The following is a 19770-nucleotide window of genomic DNA, read 5'->3' as shown; positions in this document are numbered from 1 at the left end:
TCTAGTTCTTTTTTGAACCTATTATAGCCTTGTCTTTCACAACATGCTCTGGCAAGGAGTTCCACAGGTTGACTGTGTGTGGTGTGGAAAAACTTCCTTTTGTTTGTTTTAAACCAGCTGCCTATTAATTTCATTTGGTGGCCCCTAGTTCTTGTGTTATGAGGAGTAAATAACACTTATTTATTTTCTCCACATCAGTCATGATTTTATAGACCTCTATCATATCCCCTTCAGTCGTCTCTTCTCCAAGCTGGAAAGTCCCAGTCTTATTAATCTCTCCTCATCTGGTGGCCGTTCCATACCCCTAATAATGTTTGTTGCCATTTTCTGAACCTTTTCCAATTCCAGTATATCTTTTTTGAGATGGGGCAACCACATCTGCAAGCAGTATTCAAGATGTGGGCGTACCATGGATTTAGAGCAGTCTATTAGCAATGCCAACTCCGTCTACCCCCTCTCAACCCTACTTTTTAAAGCACATTGGCAGAGAACATACTGAAGAGAAACGGTCACCTATGTTTTGTCTGGACTTCAGATTACATTCTTTAAAAAAAAGGGGTAGGTGCAGCCTTTAGCCCAATGCGCATCATCAATCTGTGTCCAATTAAAATGTTTAAAGGCTGTAAATAAGGGTCTTCCATTTGTCATCTTAGTTGTGCTTCTATTACTTCATGTTACTTTCAGATGCCTCTCCCCCTAGGGGGACTTTGAAAAGGCTAGCTGAAATCGTATTTTGAAATCCAGTTTATCATGCAAATGTAATCATAGCTAAGAAACTGTAAGTCTACAATATGGGTGTGTGGAAAGCTTGACACAGGCACTGACTGTTAGCCAAGATGGAAAAGCAGGATGGTGGGTAAGAGCGGTAAGCAGCCGATGGTCAACCACCTGGCAGGCAAGGTAAAGCAAGGCGCAGGTGCAGCTTTTTAAAATGTATTACGGGGCTGCTACCTCGGCTCTGTTTCCGCAGCGCCGTTTTAGGGCTCGCTCCCGGCCTGGGGCTGGGTTTTCTCCTTGCTTTACTTCCCCCCGTGGTGCCTGGGGGCGACGCCTCTCCTCAGCGCGCTCTGCAGCGAAACCCACCCCGCCCACACGTTGAAAGAGGCACGTGAGCGATGGGGCGAGACCCTGCCCCCGCACCCCCCATTGCAGGGGCAGGAAGGGGGCTCCGGCGCGCAGCCAGCTCCCAGGGGCTGCAATCCCGGCACGCGACCAGCCCCGCCCGTCAGGGGACAGGCCACGCCCCCTCCTCCGGCCCTGCCCTCGCTCGGCCGGTCGGAGGAGCGCGTGACGCGGCACGTAGAGCGAGGGGCACGGGGCGGGGCTGCGGCTCATCCGAGGCGGGGGCGGGGCTGCGCATCCCTTCGACGGCCTCCGCAGCTGGGGAGCCGCCACCGCAGGTGAGGGGGAGGGGCGCGCGCGCGGCGGCGGCGGCCGCCCCGTCCGTTGGGGGGCGAGGGGCACCCCCGGCTCTCGCTGGGGGAGGGGCTTCCCGGGCAGGGGCGCCGCCGGGCTCTGCCCAGGGGGGGAGGCCACAGCCCGTCTCTGCCCAGCCGGGGTCCCCATGGGGGCGGGGGGACGCGTGTGCCCACCCCCACCGGCCTCCCCCACCAGGGGCTGTGGCAGCCTCGGGAGTGCGGGGCTGGCCGTTACCCCGGGGCTGTAGCAGCCGAGCAGACAGCCAAGGCACATCACCAGCCCCGGTGGGGGTTTCTAGCTGGGCGCCCTCAGACAGGGCTCCTGAAAGGTTGGCGGCCTGGGCGGAGTCTCCCCTCCCGTCTCCAAAGCCTGGCGCAGGGACCTTTGCAGCTGCAGCCCCGCTGCATAAGGGTCACTATTCACCTGCATATACTTGGGTTTGGTTTTTTTCCCCTGTGGTGCCCTGAGTGCCTTTCTCCACCTGGATGTAATCCGAGTCGTTTACCAGGGATGTTTTCTCCCTTGTGATAGTGGGATGCCTGCAGCCAGATGGGTGGATCCAGTAGTGCTTTTCTAATGGCTAAAAAAAAAGGGGGGGGGCGGCAGCCCATGGGTAGACACCTACACGCTGTGGTGATGGATGTCGTTTTGGCAGGTAGCTGTTTATTTTGGTTCTTAAAAAGCTGTCACTCCCAAGCATCTAAGTGAGGAAAGTTGCAATAGGGTGAGACAAAATCAAAATGGAAACTGTATAGGTCTAATTGAAACGCACAGCAAAATTTTTTAGCTGAGAGCAGTACTCCCAAAACTGCCTTAAAATTACCACCTGGCAAGTGGGGAAACACTCCCTCGAAAAGGCCTGATAGGGCTGCAACAGGTGTTTTAGAAACCAACAAAAATAGGTTCCTTTGGACTGTTGCCACCAGGTGGCATAAGAATGGTTGTCGCAGTATGCTGGCCCATTCTTACAAATAGCGCTGCTCCTGAAGACTGCAAGTGCCAACCTGTCAGGTGAGAAAAATAGTTTTGTAGGAAGAGCTGTTGAAGGGGACAATGTGCAGGCTTCTGGTGTTAGTCAGTGTTACTGTCAGCAAATGCAGAATGGGCAATACACACAGGCAGACTTCATCTGTTCTCTGGCATCCTCTGGTTAGTTTGGATAACCTCTACTTCTAATGCAATTTCCCAGTTAGGGTTGTTACTGCTGGTGATGCTGCTTCCAGTCATATCCACCTACACAGTATGTCTTTTGTTTTAAACTGTTCCTTCTGGTCGAACCAGACAGAATTAATTAATGGTATGTGTGCAAGATACCCTTTTGCTAAGCATGTCTCATGTACCCAGGCCTTTACATTTACAATCAGTTATATTACTGACATGTTAAACTGATTTGTAGCATTCTGCTTACCACATGTCAGGGGTTCTTTTGCTGTTTGAGAATATTCTCTCTCTTGTTTGGGGGCAGCTTTCCTTTCTCAGACTAAGGTAACTCTTCTTCCCCAATTTCTCTTCTCCGCTCAGTACACACAAACCCTTGACCATATGGGATTCATTTCAAATGTTACTCCTGATCTTCCAGTAGGCTGCTGTTCAGCCATGCACAACATTCTGTCCCTGCAAAAACCAAGGTTCCCTTGAAATCTTCTAAATCCTCTTAAAATTCAGCACAGAATACTTTTTTACATTTGAATAGCAGTGCTCTGGAAATAGGGTTGTAAAATGAACAGGCTAACTGATCCCTTGTGTTAACTTCACAAATGATACTGGATTATACATTGTTTGTCATTTTTCATGTACATAACTTCACTGACACCACATCTCTGGAGTACTCTGCCTCAGAAGCAGTTAATTAAACCAATCTGAAAAGAGCTGAGAAAACAGCAATTGTGATAGCATTTGTATGAAACACTACACATACTCTCCTTCAATCTGGGTTACAATAGAAGGTGAGACAGTACTAGGCATGTTGTCTTCCCTAGAGAATGAAACAAAACTAGCAAAACAGGCTCATTCAGTAACTCTGAGATTAAGGAAAAAAACATATCTAGGGGAAAAATGTCAGTTAACAAGTTATGGGGAAGTAATCTTGTCCACTAAGTAGAACAGCAGTTTGTAAATTGGGAGGATATTTCTTTATAATTGGATTATTAGATGGGTCTAAGGTATCTGATGTCTAATTTAGAACAATGATACATCCTATTAAGGAAGTGTCTCCATTCATTTTCTTTTCTAGATTTGGCCTTAGTATGATGTTCTAGAAAAATTAAAGGGGCCCCAGCTACTTAATTTAGGTCCAAAATTTGTTTTTTTTAATGTAAAAAAAAAACGATTTACAAAACCTAATGTGAACATACTTTTTTAAAATAATGAAAATATTTATCAGTTAAACAATTAAAGCAGGATTTTATGAAGGGAGGAGGAGTTTGGGAGCAAATTAATTATTACCCTGGGCTTCTGTGAACCCAAACATAAGAGCATTGGATTAGTGCCTGAGAATCAGAAAGTGGAACCACCCACTCAGAAAGATTTGCTTATCTTTTTTCTTTTAGGCAGACTTCTTGTTCCGGTGCTGGTCAACAGTGATAGTGATGTCAGTAATCCATTGCATGCAGGGGTGTCTGAGGGTGAGCAGGAAATGAAGCAGGTTTAGAGAATAACTTCAGCTGCCTATAAATGAACATCAAAATTCAGGTTAAACAAAATAAGAATATAATTTTAATTTTTTTCTTCTGATCATTTGAGTATTCATCTTCTTTTACTAATGACTGAAGCATCTTACTAACAAAATCAATCTGTTCACCTTTTAAAAAAGATAAAATAAATGTTATTACAAATCCTTGTTCTTGGGCTCTGATGATTTACTCTGAGCTTCATTATAGAGGCAATTGTATTGCTGAAAAGTTCAAATGGAAATGCTAGTTTTGTAGCCAAAGTTTTCAAACTTGGGTGCCTAAATGAGAACACCAAATTCCATAATTGGGCAGTCAAACAGGATCCTGTGGAAGCATATTAAATACTCATTTTAGAGGCAGAATGGAAATAAACATAGAAATAGTCTCTCAAATATAGGTGCCCAAGTTTCAAAATTGAGTTCAAAGTTTGAATGTTATCGCTGTGAGTAATCCTATAACTAAGTAACAAGGACTAAGGTAATATCAGTATTTACCAGATTAGAATCAACTGGGATAGGTTCTACCAATTTTTCCTTTGACTGACAAGTGAAAGCTGATCTTTAAATAACGGATAGATGGACTGTCACTGTTGGATTGCTATTATATGTCTGGATAGAAGCATACTTTTATTTTTCTCTTTCTAACATTTTTTTTCTTATAAAGTTTGGATGATAAAAGTTGATTAAAGGCCTTTGGAGATGGAGTAGGGAAGTTGCAGAGAAACACTCCTAATCCTTCCTTCTTCTCAAAGCCTTACTTTATTGGAAAGAGGGAATTTTTAATGAGATTTTGTCACTATTGGTACTTCACAGATTATGATATTCCATGGTTATCCAAAATTCATTCTTTCTCCCTGAAAGTGACATTCATATAGAATCTGAATTTTGTTAATTCAAAACAAACTCCAATGATCTGAAAGATTTGGGAGTCCCCGGAGAAATGTGGATAATTATCACTTATCAGTAATAACTGTACATTATTATCTCAGCTTCTGTGAGATAAGAACTGGCAATATAGTAGCCAAAGCACTGGCTTTCAAATGGCAGTGTTATAAATAATACATTACCTGTAAATAAGATTGAAAACCTTTCTGTGGCACAGTGCAAGATGTAACCATGAGGCTGAAGGCTCTTGCAAGCTACCATGCAGTTTTAGGCATGTGAAGAAATTATCATTGAAGGAGTCACTACCAACATTATTTTTTGCTTGAACACTCTTGTTAATGTGCATTTAGGGGGGTGGTGCAGTGCACATGACTTTTGAGTATCAATTGTATTAGATTAAAAATAGGTCTTTATTTCATAACAAGATTTAAAATAATTGCCAAAGCCAAGTCCTTCTACCTTCATATATTTGCCTGTGAATTTTATATTGTGATGAAAAGAGGGTTATGGAATGAAAGCTCATCATCTTTGTAGTTCTAAGATGTTTTTCTAATTACAGTCAGCGCCCATTTCTACCATTTGCAATGCAAATGTTTCTTATTGTGCATATGAGTAATATGTGGCATGGTCTCTAGGCCAGTCCTGTTTGTCAGACCAAGAAACGCGTTATAATCTGATAAAGCAACAAACCCATTTTCTGTTCTCAGAGGCCATATGCTCTGGGTAAATGAGGTTGGATCGTCTTAGTTTAAAAAAAAAAAATCATCTGATCAGCTAAACACAGATAGATACCACTGCCAAGGAAATGAAATATAATTTGTCTTTGCGGGGTCTGTCTGTAAACTCTGCCAGTGATGGAAAATAATCTATTTTAGGGTTTTATTCTGCTGCCCATCTGCTGAGTATCTGAGCACCTTATGTGTAAGATCAATAGCAATAATAATACTAGCTCTTACTTATCATTTTTCATCTATTTATCTTGGAGCACTGTACAAAAGAGGTCAATATCATTATCCTCATTTTGCAGATGGAGCAAACTGAGACAAAACAGAGGTATCCTGATGTGCTCAAGGTCACTCAACCTGCCAATGGCAGAGCCAGGAATAGAACCAGGTCTCCTGACTTCCGGTCTAGTGCTATATCCATTATACAACACTGTCTTGTAGTGCCCAAAAGTGAAGTCCCAAGTGGACTTCATGGACTCATTTCTCCCTTTCAAGGGTCAAAATTCTCTTAGGAGTAAGGTTTTTTTTGTGGGGGTGGAGGGTCATCAGAATTTGGGAATCAATGTGGTGTTTGAATTGCGAGTTTCATTTGTGCGGGAAAAATCATTTACAACATTTTTTTTTTAATGTTTCCTGAAGATGGTCAGATTGTGGATTCATTTGATCTCCTCTGGAAGATTGTTGCATAGTTGTATCCACTCTGTAATGGTGGTTTTATAGCAGCTTGAAAGAAGGAACTTGGAGTGATGCAGAGCTGTATAAAATATTAAAGAAGTACATTTTCTTTCTTGGGATGATATTGTGTAGTCAGATACACCCACAGCCCTGCAAACATAGGGACCTCTGTTCACACCAAAATGTAGTAGTAAAGGAATAGCAGTATTTCTAGCAGAAATATAGGATCCTCTGCTCTCTATTTCTCACATTCTGCTGATTACTCTAGTTTGCAGTTTCCCAGCTTGTTATTAACCTATTCTGTACCACGATTGATGCTTCCCCTTTGTCCACCTCCACAGCCTGGGCCAACATGCTTTTCTTCCAAGCTCCAGGAGAGGTAACAAGATATTAGATGACTAACTGCCTCTGTTTCTACCAGATTGTGTCCAATTGTCCAGATCGCTCTTGGTCCTTGAATGACTTCATAATACTTTGCCTCTGTGCTGCAGAGCCGTTTTGTCTTACGTTTACTGAGGCAAAATATTTTGAATCCAAGCAAAGATATTGTTAAACTTGAACAAGTAAAGTCACAGGTTGTTATGATGCTTTGCTCCATGTGTTGACCACATAGGGCAGCCCAGAGGGTCACATGGCACCTCAGTGCTGGAAGCTGAATGTAGTTCTTTAGTCTGGTCACTAGTGTCTCAGACTAATGTGTTTCTCTCAGGTGTTGTCAAGAATGATCTCTAGCCACTAGATAATAGTGACCGCAATATAGTTCTTCATCCTTGGACGTGGAATCATAAAACAATGACACTAAACTTTGGAGAAAAAAAAATTTTTTAAGTGGAAACTATTGAAAAAGAATCTAAAATCAAACATAAATAGATTAAAATCCTTGGATTTAGCATGGAAACTACGATATCTTTGCAGAGTTCCAGAAGGAATGCCTAGCCCTAAACAAAAAAGGAAGCTGCAAGGCAAAGACATCACTAGAATGCCTAAGTGGCAAGGTTCAAGAGGTAACTCAAGCCCAACAGTTACCCTTCAGATAATGGAAAACCAATAGGAAAGAGCATAGACTATTGCAGGTAAAATGTAAGATGGAAACTGGAAGGGTTAAGAGAGAACAATTAACCGAAGACATGAAAACCAATTAGAATAAATTGGCTCTGGACAAAAGACTAGAGGTTGAGGATAGTTCCCTTGATTACAAGTCTTCTGAGGGAGCTGTTCTCCAAGGAAAGGGTTCCTCCTACTACTTTCCCACCTTTTGTTGCAGGACTCTCTGTGGGAACAGTATATAAATCTCAGTAATTCCAGCTCCTGAATGTTACTAATCCCAAATCTCCCAATGGAGCCTCTACCATGATTTCTTCTTTTACGTTTGCAGTGTTTGAGCTGCAGAGAGCAAACACAATGTTTTAGGGTCCCAGTCTGATCTGCTCCATTAGGCAAAACTGATATGCTCCGTCAGGCAAAATCACCTGGATATTCAATATTGATGTAGGGTCTAGGACTGCTTTTAGCTATCTTCATTACAAAAAGGGCATCTGCTCCATTGCTTTAGCTTTCACAGGTCTTTAATTGAGGATGCTACATTTTGTTTGTTCGGAGATCTTCTACTAAATCATCTTGCCCATTTCCTGGCTCCAACAGATGAAACTTTCCCTGGCATTTGTGGTGAGTGTGGAGTTAACTCTGTTCCTGTTGTGCCTTTTGATGTAAAACACATTCCACTAGCATAAGACACTTGTTATAAACCTTTATGCTGTACTCTTTAAAATAAGTTGTGTATCTTTTTGTAATACGCACGATTGTAATCTGTTATCTTCAGTACTGTATATTTCCTCCCTAGGATGTTTATGGAAAAGAAATACTGACAGTTTTTCCTATAAACATGTTAAAAATATGTGTAGTCACTAGGCAAGAAATGACCTTGTTAATTTCAGCATCCAATAAAATATTGGTGGTAGGATCAAGCAGTTCTTAGGGAAATCTGATTAGGGAAAATGGAATATTTTCAAGATAAGAGGCTACAAACAGTGGAATATGAAAATATAGTAGCTAAGTGACCTTTTAAGGTACTTACCCCTCCTTTTGTGCTAAAAGTGAGTTGGGAGAATGGTTAATATCCCCAGTGGTATGCACATGCAAAGTATTCTGGTGTGTGTTGCTTTTGGAGTAGTAGAGAAGGGAATTCTTTGCAGTTAATATAGCTGGAGCGTTCAAGTAAAAAAATATTTGGCACCAAGAGCTATTCCAAAGCTAAAAGTTGAGAGGTTTATTAATGGATAATACAGTCTTCTGTTAGGTCTGTATTTCCCATCATGAATAATTAAAGATTTTTATTTTGGGGCTGGTTGGGGCTCAATTCTGCTTGTGGTACATCAACTGGCAGAAAAATTAAACTGTTTCCTTTTCAGAAGAAATAGAGGCCAGTTGGTTGCTTCATGAAACGCTTGTTTTGATTGTTTTCATCTATTGCCGTGTCTGTCAGAAAGACACTGAGGTGGCTGTTGCTATTATAAGCCATGCTTTCCTTTTTGTTCAGTCTTTTTAAAAACACTTTTTTAGGGGGTTGGGGATTAATGGAAGCTAGGGCCAGTGAAAGGTGTTGAACTGACAACCCATGGAGACTGCAGTTCTCCAGCTGCAGGACAGATATAGTATGGGAGGCTTTCTACCCTCAGCATTCCTCAAATCTGAGCTGGATGTATAGACTCACCTCTAGAAGGTATTTTGGTATCTATGTCCATTAAATCATTAGTTGTTAATGTTAACTGCCCACTGCACCTTGAATAGTCTCTTGCAACATGTTAACTCATTATTTGTTCCACCCTTGTATTAGCTGTGACACTCTGAGTACCTTTCCCAGACCTGAAGACGAGCTTTGCGTAAGCTCAAAAGCTTGTTTCCTTCACTGGCACTAGTTGGTCCAGTAAAAGATATTACCTCACCCACCTTGTCTCTCTAATATCCTGGGACCAGCATGGCTACAACAAGGCTGAGACTGCCAACGAGATTGCTAGTTTTGGTGATTTTTTAATTTTTTTATAATGTTTAAATTCTATTCTCTGTGGGTTCTTATGCTGTGTCCATCACTGTAGTGTCTGATGGGATCCCCCGGAGATCAGGAGTTAGACCACCAAACTCACTTCACATAGCCTGCTAAGTAACCATTGATGGTGGTTGAAACTCTCCTACAGGAATAATGTTTCAGTGGTTAGGATGCTAACTTGGGAAACCTAGCTTCAATTACCTGTTCAGCCACAGACTCCCTATATGATCTTGGGCAAGACACTTAGCCTCTCTGATCCTCTGTTTCCTCTGTGTAAAATCGGGACAATAGCACTGCCCTTCCTCACAGGGATATCATGAGGATACACACAGTAAAGATTGTGAAGTGCTCAGATTCTTTGGTAATGGGAGGCCATATAAGTATTGTAGTACATAGCTAAGTTGAGAGTGCTGGTGTATCTGACATTGGGGGTGCTGATGGTTGCAGTTTTTTTTTAAAAAGCTACTGTAGACATACGTGGACACTATTTATTAGGGATAGCTGGTCCAAAATTAGGATTTTTTTGGTCAGGTGGCAGAGGGTAAAGTCAATTCTCTCACTCCCTTTCAGATAAATGATTTGGTCATATTATTACTATTAATTTATTTTTTTAAATAACTCAGTGCTGGTATCTGTTACCTGTGAGCAGCCTGGCTTTGATAAATAAGTGACATCAGATAAGGAAGCAGATCACTGTTAATGTAGAAGCTTAAAAACAAGAGACACTTGAAGTGCTAGGTTTTGAAGGACTACTGCAGACGGGATCCGAGAATGGAGAAAAGACTCCAGGAACTCATGCTCCTTCAACCAGAAAGGGTAGGAATGTGGGGTGGAAGTAGATGGTAGCTCATTACAAAGAGCTAAATTGTTGTGGGAGAGGCTACTGGTAGCCTGTTTTCCTGTGAAATGGAAATAAAAACTGCTTAATAATACAGTTCACAGGTTGGTTATACTAAAAACTGCAGAGTTTCTTTATTTTACTTTCTGACAGACTGAGAGCAGTGGTGATGGGTTTTGAAGGGAATTCAGTCCCCAGGCTGGAGGGATGATGAGGACACCCTGTGGATGTGTTGGAAATGAGGCTAGAATGCCAATGTGAGAGAAAGATAAGACCTGTAAGCAAAGGTCCTAATATTGGAGTGATGCTTGCTGCTTTGAGCAGTCCTGTTCGTGACAAAATACCAGTGTCCGGCCCAGAGTAATAACGTAAAAACCAGCTGCAAACTTAAGTGAGAATAATAGGATAACAAAGTGTATGTTTCATGCACTGCTAGAAATCTAAAAAGTTGTTTAAGCTGTGGTGTTTTTCCACTTGCAGAATGTACACAAGTCTTTTTAAAGGAGCAAAAGACCACAGCGAGAAAACAAAGTGTAGAGAGTGGTGGCAAAAGAGGAGGATTCAGTGCTGCCTGCTGTCTTCCCTGTTCCCTCCCTTACTAATTCCCCCCCACACTGCACAGAAGAGAGCACAGTATGTCCACCTGGTTGGCCTCGCTTTTCTGCTACATAAGATGGGCCTTTATTATCCACATCATGCTGCATCGGTCTAAATTCACAACAGTGTGAGACTCAATTCACAGGAAAACTTCGTCAACGTGTTTGTGGTTAGAATGCTAGATTTGTAGCTCGTTTTTCGGGGTTAATATTTTACATGAGTTGGTAGAACTGCACCAGAAGCCTTCAGGTAAGGCACAATGTGCAGAAAGCCCTGCTATAAGCATCTGAAGCTACTGCACTAACACACAGCAGAGCCAAAACTGCTTTGAAAGATGCAAGATGATTAAATGACTTGACAACATTATTGTAAACAATGACGGGATTACTACAGCACAGTCCAACCAATAAGAGAACAGCTTTCAGAACACAACTCTGTAAACAGCCAATTGCAATTTAGCGGCAGATGAACCAATAGCTAATTGGAATTCAGCTGGGAAATGACAGCTCTGCTGCTGAAAAGAACTAAGCCAATCAAACACTGAATTGGGCAGCGTATGAAAATCAGCATTTTATTCAGCCAGTGACGGGTTCTCCTGCTCTGAGTCTGACAGGAGATTTCTTGGCACTGCTGGGCAGACTGCATTCCTCCAGATATATGTGCATCTGTGAGCTTGACTCACAGCACAATAATAATCATCCCTCTAATGATTCACTTCCCAATAATAACAGTGTCCTGAATTATTTGTACAAAGCAGGACAATTATGTCTCTCTGTCAGCCCTGTGATTGTCTGCAGCTGGTAGGGAAAGTATCCAGATAATTTGGGTCTTGTCTCTCATTTAGCATTGCCACGGCTGTCTGCCCGGCAGACCTGGTTACAAGAGCCAGAGGGATGGTGGTAGTCACAGGGCAGAACAAAGCCAGTGGAAATCTGGACGATGCCATGTCGAGTTCAGATGCAGAGGATGATTTCCAAGACCCTGCCACTCCTACTGCAACTCAGGCAGGGCACTTGCTGCCTCAGCAGGTAAGAGTGGTGTAAGACTGTTCTCCTCTGAGCTGGTGAGGTGCTTACATTTGAGCCTCCATTGTACAGTATCAGGGAATCCATTATTTCTCATGCTGAAGTCTCAAGAGTTTCTAGTTTAATTTCTATTGCCAACTAGCTTGGTGAAGGAAACTGAACTCCTTTTTTGCATGATAGCCGGGCGTATTACCCGCGAAACCCATACCCTCCCCTCATCCACATTAGGATTTATCTGCTGTCTTCTACCCTAGAAAGAGAAGTGCTTGCTGCCTTATTGTAAATATAGGTAATTCTTACCCTCTAAACTCAGCACAACTCTTCCTTGACCTATATCTGCCAAAAGTTGTTACCCGCTCATTTCTTTCTCTGAACTGCTTCCTTCATTACCTTGTTTCACTCTTGGGTTATTGCCTTTCATGCAGCGGCTCTATGCTTGGAACAGTCTCCTCCTTCCTTTGTGCCAGGAGGTTCCCTCTCCCTATTCCTCCGCTCTTTATGAAACCTTCAGACTTTGATCTCCTCGCAGACTGTGTCTTTGTGCCATCTTGGATCTGTAATCTTATCCTGTGTTTCGTAGAGATTCTCCTCTGTGTGGGTCAAGGGATCTTGTCATATACATGTTTGTGAAGCACCACAGAATAACTTTTAAATAGTGATATGATTGCTTTTCCAGTTCCCAGAAGTTGTTCCGCTTAATGTAGGAGGCATGTATTTCACTACCAGGCTGTCAACACTAAGACGCTGTGAAGATACCATGTTGGCTGCTATGTTTAGTGGAAGACACTACATTCCAACAGATGCTCAAGGCAGATATTTTATTGACAGAGATGGAACTTATTTTGGGTATGTGCATTGTCCTTATTACTCTAATTTTGAAACTGTTACTGTGTTAGGAATCATTAATTTTAAGAATGCAAATGAATTCTTGCCTGTCTTCTGATTCAATCCCATTTGAATTGCATCTTTTTATCAAAGATTGGTGTGATTAACATGCAACTACAGTTTTTAAAACTTCTTCCAGAAAACTGTCAGATTTCTTGGTATGTTGTCGTGCAAAAAACCCCATTTAAAAACTAATTATTGTAACTCACTTTACAAAAAAACCTGAACAATGTTTTAGTCCTCAGCAGAAGTGTGTGTACATACAAACACACAAAAAAGCTCCATCCAGGGAGCCAAGTTGCTTGTACATTAAAAGTTGAGTATTTGACACCATTTCTTGTAATAACATGATTGTGGCCTCTTTTTTGTGATTTTTGTTGGTATTATCTTGTTGTTTTTACCCTAAAAGGGGATGGCAGTGATGTTCCTAGGATATTTGATAAAGTCCTCTTTTTGGTTGTTATGATTTTCAAATGTTTTATGGAACATTTGTAGAGATTCGTCCAAGTTTAGAGTATAACAGTGCTGTTAAGGAAAACACAATGCTAGTTGTCTGACTAATTTACAAGCTTGACTTCAGTGTAAAATATTCTTCCCTGTTAATCATACTATAATACTTAGAGGGGCCAAATCTTGTTTTGGATAAAATTGCAAATTTTTATCTTTTTTTCTTCCTCTTTTCTGTTGTCTGCGTTTTTATTTGCCTGAATTTCACATATCTGAATTTCAGGTATATGTAAATTCAGGTGAACAGATTAACACTACATGCTGATGAAATGTGTGGCACTGTTTCAAGCCTGCAGATATTTATTCACCTCCAAAATTGCCAGATTTTCTCTGAAAGAGAATTTGTTGTTTGAAATCTGGCCCAGCTCTAATTATAATGCACTTTAGAAAGCTGAAGGTTTAGGTAAAATCTATGCCTTTCGGGGATTTTCACTTTCCAACAAATAAATTCTGCAAAATGTAGTAGGATTAATCTTTGTTTTGCACGTGGACCAGCTATTCCCTGGACCAGTGAGAAAGTAAGCATAATAATTTTTTATTGTTTTAAAAAGACCTGTTTACATATTATAGGTGGAAAAACAATGCAGGGGTCAAAGAACTTCTTTTAAATTGCTGATGTCTGGTAGTGTTATATTCAGAGCTCTGTTATAATCCTTCTAAAGGTCTCAAACAAGATAGTAGCTTTCTTTTTATTATTTATTTATTTATTTTGAGCATGATTCTGCTAATATTTAGTTCCACTTGTTGGCAGTAATTGCTACTCCAAATAATAAGCTTTTTCATGATCAGATCTTTGCTTGTAGAGATATATATTGGACATTCTAACCTCATTTCCAAAATACTTTTCCCAGAGGGATGTTCTTCATCTATCCAGTTGAGGACCTAATTCTCTTCAAAGCCAGTCAGTGCTGTTCCTTAATCCACCACAAAGTGCAATCTATATCAAGACAGAATTTCCTAGTATGATTAAGCTGATTTGTTTATTTGAAAACAAGTGTTGGCATTTGTGAGTTTCTTATTGCTGGCAACTGTCTTATTGGAAATTGAGTTAATTGTGATATACACTATCGAACCAAACCAGCACTTTATATATTTCCTGCAACATTATAAAGAAGGGCCAAGTAGCAGGTGTGTTCTTTGTTTTAGGTCATATGTTCACTAATAGGATTAATTAGTGAATGTTTGTAAAGTGGTTTTTCCATCTTCAAAGCATTCTGATCTAAACCATTGTTAAACACATTCAAATGAAACACTCTTTCTGTTGTCAGAATAATTGCAGAAGGCCCTAATCCTGTAAAGACAACTCCACAGCCAGACATTACAACCCCACCTGGAGCTCTTCAATGTTAGTGAGGTTTTCAGTGGGCCGAGGGATCTGCCCACATAGTTCTTTAGCAAAATCGGGTACTTAATGAATACAATTATCACTGTGAAAAGAAAAGGAGTACTTGTGGCACCTTAGAGACTAACAAATTTATTTGAGCATAAGCTTTCGTGGGCTACAAAAAAACTTCAAAAACAGACTCCACTGAGAGACTGCTGAATTGGAATTGGGGTGGGATCTGAGTTACTCAGGAAAGAAATTTCTGTAGTATCTGGCTGATGAATTTTGCCCATATGCTCAGGGTTTAGCTGATCGCCATTTTTGGGGTCGGGAAGGAATTTTCCTCTAGGGCAGATTGGAAGGAGGCCCTGGAGGTTTTTCACCTTCCTCTGTAGCATGAGGCACGGGTCACTTGTTGCAGGATTCTCTGCTCCTTGAAGTCTTTAAACCATGATTTGAGGACTTCAATAGCTCAGATATAGGTGAGAGGTTTTTTGCAGGAGTGGATGGGTGAGATTCTGTGGCCTGTGTTGTGCAGGAGGTCAGACTAGATGATCATAATGGACCCTTCTGAGCTTAGTATCTATGAATCTATTTCCCCATGTTTATTCCCCCTCCTCCCCCTCAGATGTTCTTGTCAACTGCTGGAAATGGCCCACCTTGATTATCACTACAAAAGGTCCTGTCCTGTCCCGCCCCCGCTCTCCTGCTGGTAATAGCTCACCTTACCTGATCACTCTGGTTACAGTGTGTATGGTAACACCCATTGTTTCATGTTCTCTGTGTATATAATCTCCCCACTGTATTTTCCACTGAATGCATCCGATGAAGTGAGCTGTAGCTCACGAAAGCTTATGCTCAAATAAATTTGTTAGTCTCTAAGGTGCCACAAGTCCTCCTTTTCTTTTTGCGGATACAGACTAACACGGCTGCTACTCTGAAAATTATCACTGTGTTGTCAGTGAGAGACTATAATCTGTGTCCTGCTTCAGTTTAAGAGATTAAACCATCCTGAATGTTTTGTTTGCTGTGTTTTTAAACTGGGATCCCAACACTGCTAGCTTCACATACATCACATTTTCCCGCTGGAGGCTCAAAAATGCCAAATGCAACTCAAAATGTGCATTTGAAAATAGAGTTCACAGTTCATATAAGAATGAGAGCTGCTGCTTACCTTCTGAATTTGAAAATTGCTGGACTGAGTAAAATGGTGTCTCCATTTCATGTCAGATTAACAATTAAGTTCTTTTTTTTCCCAAAATTTTTTTGAAGACTTGTTATTGAATAATATTTTTCCCCCCTTCTGTTTAGAGACATACTTAACTTTCTGCGATCTGGTGACCTGCCTCCGAGAGAACGGGTGAGGTCAGTTTACAAGGAAGCTCAATATTATTCCATAGGACCATTGCTGGACAATCTAGAGGAAGTCCAGCCTCTTAAAGGAGAAAAAGTTAGACAAGCTTTCTTGGGCTTAATGCCATATTACAAAGGTAAACTAAAGAATATTGACAATGTATATTGTATCTTAGTATGTATAGTATAAATAATGCTCAGAAGACTGAGTTTACTTTCTTCCTGTTCATGAAAACCCCCTTTGCGTATTTACCTTAGAACACTTAACACTATTAGAAAGTCCTACGGTTCTGATGCTAGTTCCTCTACACTGGAGTAATTTTGACCCAGATCCTCAAACTTATTTAGGCTTCTGATTTCCATTTCCAAGCTTCAGTTTTTGGCTTTGCTTTTGGGTAGTTACGCTCTAACATCCTAGCTCTTGACATCTTTGAAGCCCCCACACAGCACTTCCACCTGCATCATTCAAGGTGATGAGTGTTTTTCCTTAGACTTGAATGAGAGCAGGATCAAGCCCATAAAGTGTGAGAAGAGATTCTTGAACAAAACTATTTCTTTGAATCTGCATTGGTGGTTCTCTTGAGGCCTGCATCTCTTTCCTTGCATAAGAGGTTGTGCGTTCAAGGTCTTTAGGAAATGTTTCAACAGCTATTTATTATTTCATGTATTGTGCCTAAATGGGCTAAATACTTTATGGACATACAATAAACAGGCCCCTGCCTCAAAGAGCTTACAGACGACAATCAATTTTTTTGAGACAATAGCAAAACTACTGTGTTTTGCATTGTTCCTTGTAGACACATAATAACATTACCAACAGATCTTATCTGAACACAGCTTATATTAAAAATACGCTAGTCTGAGACCAGCCTTGAACTGAAGAGAATAATGCCATACATGTGACTTCACACCTAACTTAAAGACCAAAAAACCGGAGTTTTCTCAGTTTTGTGATTCTTTGGTTATTTCACAACTTGAACTTTTGGCATACTGCTCAAGCAGTCGTCATAAAGCTTGCAATCATAAGGTTGTGTATAACTGGAATTTAAAGTAGGGGTATATACATGCACACATAAGATATAAAATCAATATCACAGACACTAAACTCTCAATATGAATATGGATAATTTCATTATTGTAGGCCATATCTAACTGCAAGCAACCCTTGAGTATATCTTTTGTTGCCTCTGGCATTGTTTTAAGAATAATTCATGCCACTTTGATGCAGTAATTAGATTCCACATGAAAACATTGTGTTCTGTTCCTCGCATGACATTCACTGTTTGTAACTTTTGTTGTTGTTTAGAACACTTGGAACGGATAATTGAAATAGCTAAGCTTAGAGCCATGCAGAGAAAAGCAAGATTTGCAAAGTTGAAGATCTGTGTTTTCAAGGAAGAAATGCCCATCACCCCATATGAGTGTCCACTTTTCAACTCTCTACGTTTTGAAAGAAGTGAAAGTGAGACAAAACTGTTTGAACATCACTGTGAAGTAGATGTATCTTTTGGCCCCTGGGAGGCTGTAGCTGATGTATACGATCTTCTGCATTGTATTGTGACAGACCTGTCAGACAAGGGAATTGCTGTGGATCATCAGTGCATTGGTGTGTGTGATAAACATCTGATAAACCATTATTACTGCAAGCGCCCCATCTATGAATTCAAGATTACTTGGTGGTGAGTTATTCTTTTCAGAAAGTGCATAAAAAGTCTTTTCTAGACAACAATTGCTTTTAATATTATCTTTTGCAATATGTCTCTGGAAATGCATTGCTGCTGAGATGCACTGGAATTGACGTGCTGAAATGTTGGCTAATGCTTAGCTGTTCAGCAAATGGGAACCTGTTACATGATAATGTCTTGAAAAAACGAGCCTGAAACAAGATTCTTGGCTCAGGTATCTTAACTTGACACCTTCTGAAAGGTCCCCACCTGCTTGGTGCCTTTTCTGTAACAGCAGGGTCTGAAAAGTGGACAGTGCAACTTTCACTCTCTTTGGAGCAAAGTCATGGCTCCTGGTGGTGCTAGCACCATTTGAGAACATCTGTGGCTTCAATTTTACCAGCTGGTGTAATGGTTTTAGTCACTTCTGCTAGATTGATCACTCTATAAAGCCAAATACCACTCCGGTACAAAGATATTGATAATGCAACTCAGAAATACCTGGTAGTTTAAATAAATAAGGGAAAAATGTCCTAAATGTTAATGTTGGTTGTGATTATTTCAGTTTTTCAAAAAATAGCTTTATTGAGACTCTGCATTACAAATATGTATTATATAGTTCAATTATTTCCATTTTTATGACCAGAAGAACATCTAACAAATTCAGGCTACATTCCTTAATACATTTAGGACAAATTACAATTCACAGAAAGCCTGTTCTCAGCATTAGAAATTCTAAATGTTTATTACACCTACAAAAAAGAAGCTGTATACAGACGGGTCTTTTGGAAAATGAGAGAACCCTACTGGTATGCCCCAATTAGCAAAGATAAAATGGGCACTCAAATATATGAATTACTGTAAACTTAACTCTTCCAGATCCAATGATAATTCCACATGATTCTGAAATGGAAGCTGGATGGTGAGACTTTATAAGCCAAGCCCTGAAAAAAAAATTAAGTTACATGATGAATATCCCTGTTTGTAGCAATAAGAAGTGTAATTGTTGACTTTGTAATTAATCTTTAAAGATTTCTCCGGCTACCAGCTAATGTGTCTCTGTAGCAGATTTCCTTTTAGACTGAAAGAGGCTATCCCAGGATCATCTTTCTTCCCTGAAAGTGATAGTTGAAATACCGAAATTTATAAATGTCTCTCTTGAAAGCTCAAATACATCATTTTATCCAAAATGTAGGAATATATTTAAATCCTGGAAATATTACTATTAATATGGAGTATCTCAAATCATCTCCACTGTTTCAGGAAAGTCACTTGGGTTGGCCTCAAAATTTAATCTTGGAAATATTTATGTAAATTGTAGGCTGCTGTGTTACATTTCATTGGGTTGATTAATCTAATTTGTTGACCAGAAAGATCTTTGGGAAGGCAACTTGCATGTAAAATGTTTATCAAGAATTTCAGTAAGAGTCTTTGAATAGCATGTTCTGAACAAAAAAAATTGATTAGCCCTCATCCATAATGTTTAATTTAAGAGATTACTGTAATCTCTTCTTTATAAGGCTGTACTTGGGGGGCTCACGACTTTGTATCTTTGTAAAGGAACAGTGTCAAGTGCTCGGGTTTAGGACTAGAATTTAGGTTTTGGAAAGGAAAAGGGGGAAGGGAGATAAACAGATTTTGTCCCTTTTTTTTTTTTTAATTTAGTTGAATCTTTTTTTAAATGTTAGGATTTCCCTTCAGTCTGAGAAAAACAACACCAACCTATTAGTGCATGAGAAACTGAAACAATCTAGAAATGGCAAATGAAACTAACCAAGGTAGTTCACTAAGGCCTGATCTACACTGCAGAGGTAGGTCGAAGGAAGCCACCTTAAGTTGACCTGTTAATGTATGTGCCTACGCTACCGGGTTCTTTATGCTGACCAAGTCGCCTCTAATGTTGACTTCTGTAATCCACCTCTACGGGAGGCATAGCACTTAATTTGATTTTCATGGGTTGACTTCAAGGTAGTGCAGACGAGGCATTGTGTAATTCGACTTAATTGGCCTCCAGGTGGTGTCCCACAATGCTCATCTGTGACCACTCTGGAGATCATTCTCAATCTGCTGCACTGCAGCCAGGTACCCAGGAAACAGCCCCTCTCTTGCTAAAGCACCGGGAATTTTTGATTTCCCATTTCCTGTTTGATCAGCATTGG

At 40.6% G+C, this 19770-nt stretch overlaps 1 protein-coding gene across 11 annotated transcripts in view; it reads left to right on the top strand.

The window, feature by feature from the left end:
* Positions 1-1319: 1319 nt before the first annotated feature.
* The window catches only part of KCTD7 (potassium channel tetramerization domain containing 7), a 29368-nt gene continuing 10917 nt past the window's right edge, over positions 1320-19770 (top strand). For 4 of the 11 annotated variants that reach the window (XR_007353195.2, XM_048824362.2, XM_048824361.2 and 1 more), the window contains exons 1-6: positions 1331-1400; positions 3969-4110; positions 11698-11881; positions 12555-12724; positions 15906-16084; positions 17254-17626. Coding sequence is in view for 9 of the 11 variants with exons in the window: in XM_048824362.2 (XP_048680319.1) it covers positions 11747-11881; positions 12555-12724; positions 15906-16084; positions 17254-17626 (857 nt within the window). In the remaining 2 variants the exon portion in view is untranslated. Of the gene's footprint in view, positions 1401-2612; positions 2717-3968; positions 4111-4740; positions 8041-11697; positions 11882-12534; positions 12725-15905; positions 16085-17253; positions 19423-19770 lie in introns of those variants that run through there. The other 7 variants (XM_048824356.2, XR_012665305.1, XM_048824360.2 and 4 more) reach the window with 7 other exon arrangements.

The sequence above is a fragment of the Caretta caretta genome, chromosome 17, assembly GCF_965140235.1.
Source record: "Caretta caretta isolate rCarCar2 chromosome 17, rCarCar1.hap1, whole genome shotgun sequence".
Classification (NCBI taxonomy): domain Eukaryota; kingdom Metazoa; phylum Chordata; order Testudines; family Cheloniidae; genus Caretta; species Caretta caretta.
The sequence above is the reverse complement of the archived record's forward strand: the minus strand, read 5'-3'. Positions and strand labels throughout refer to the sequence as shown.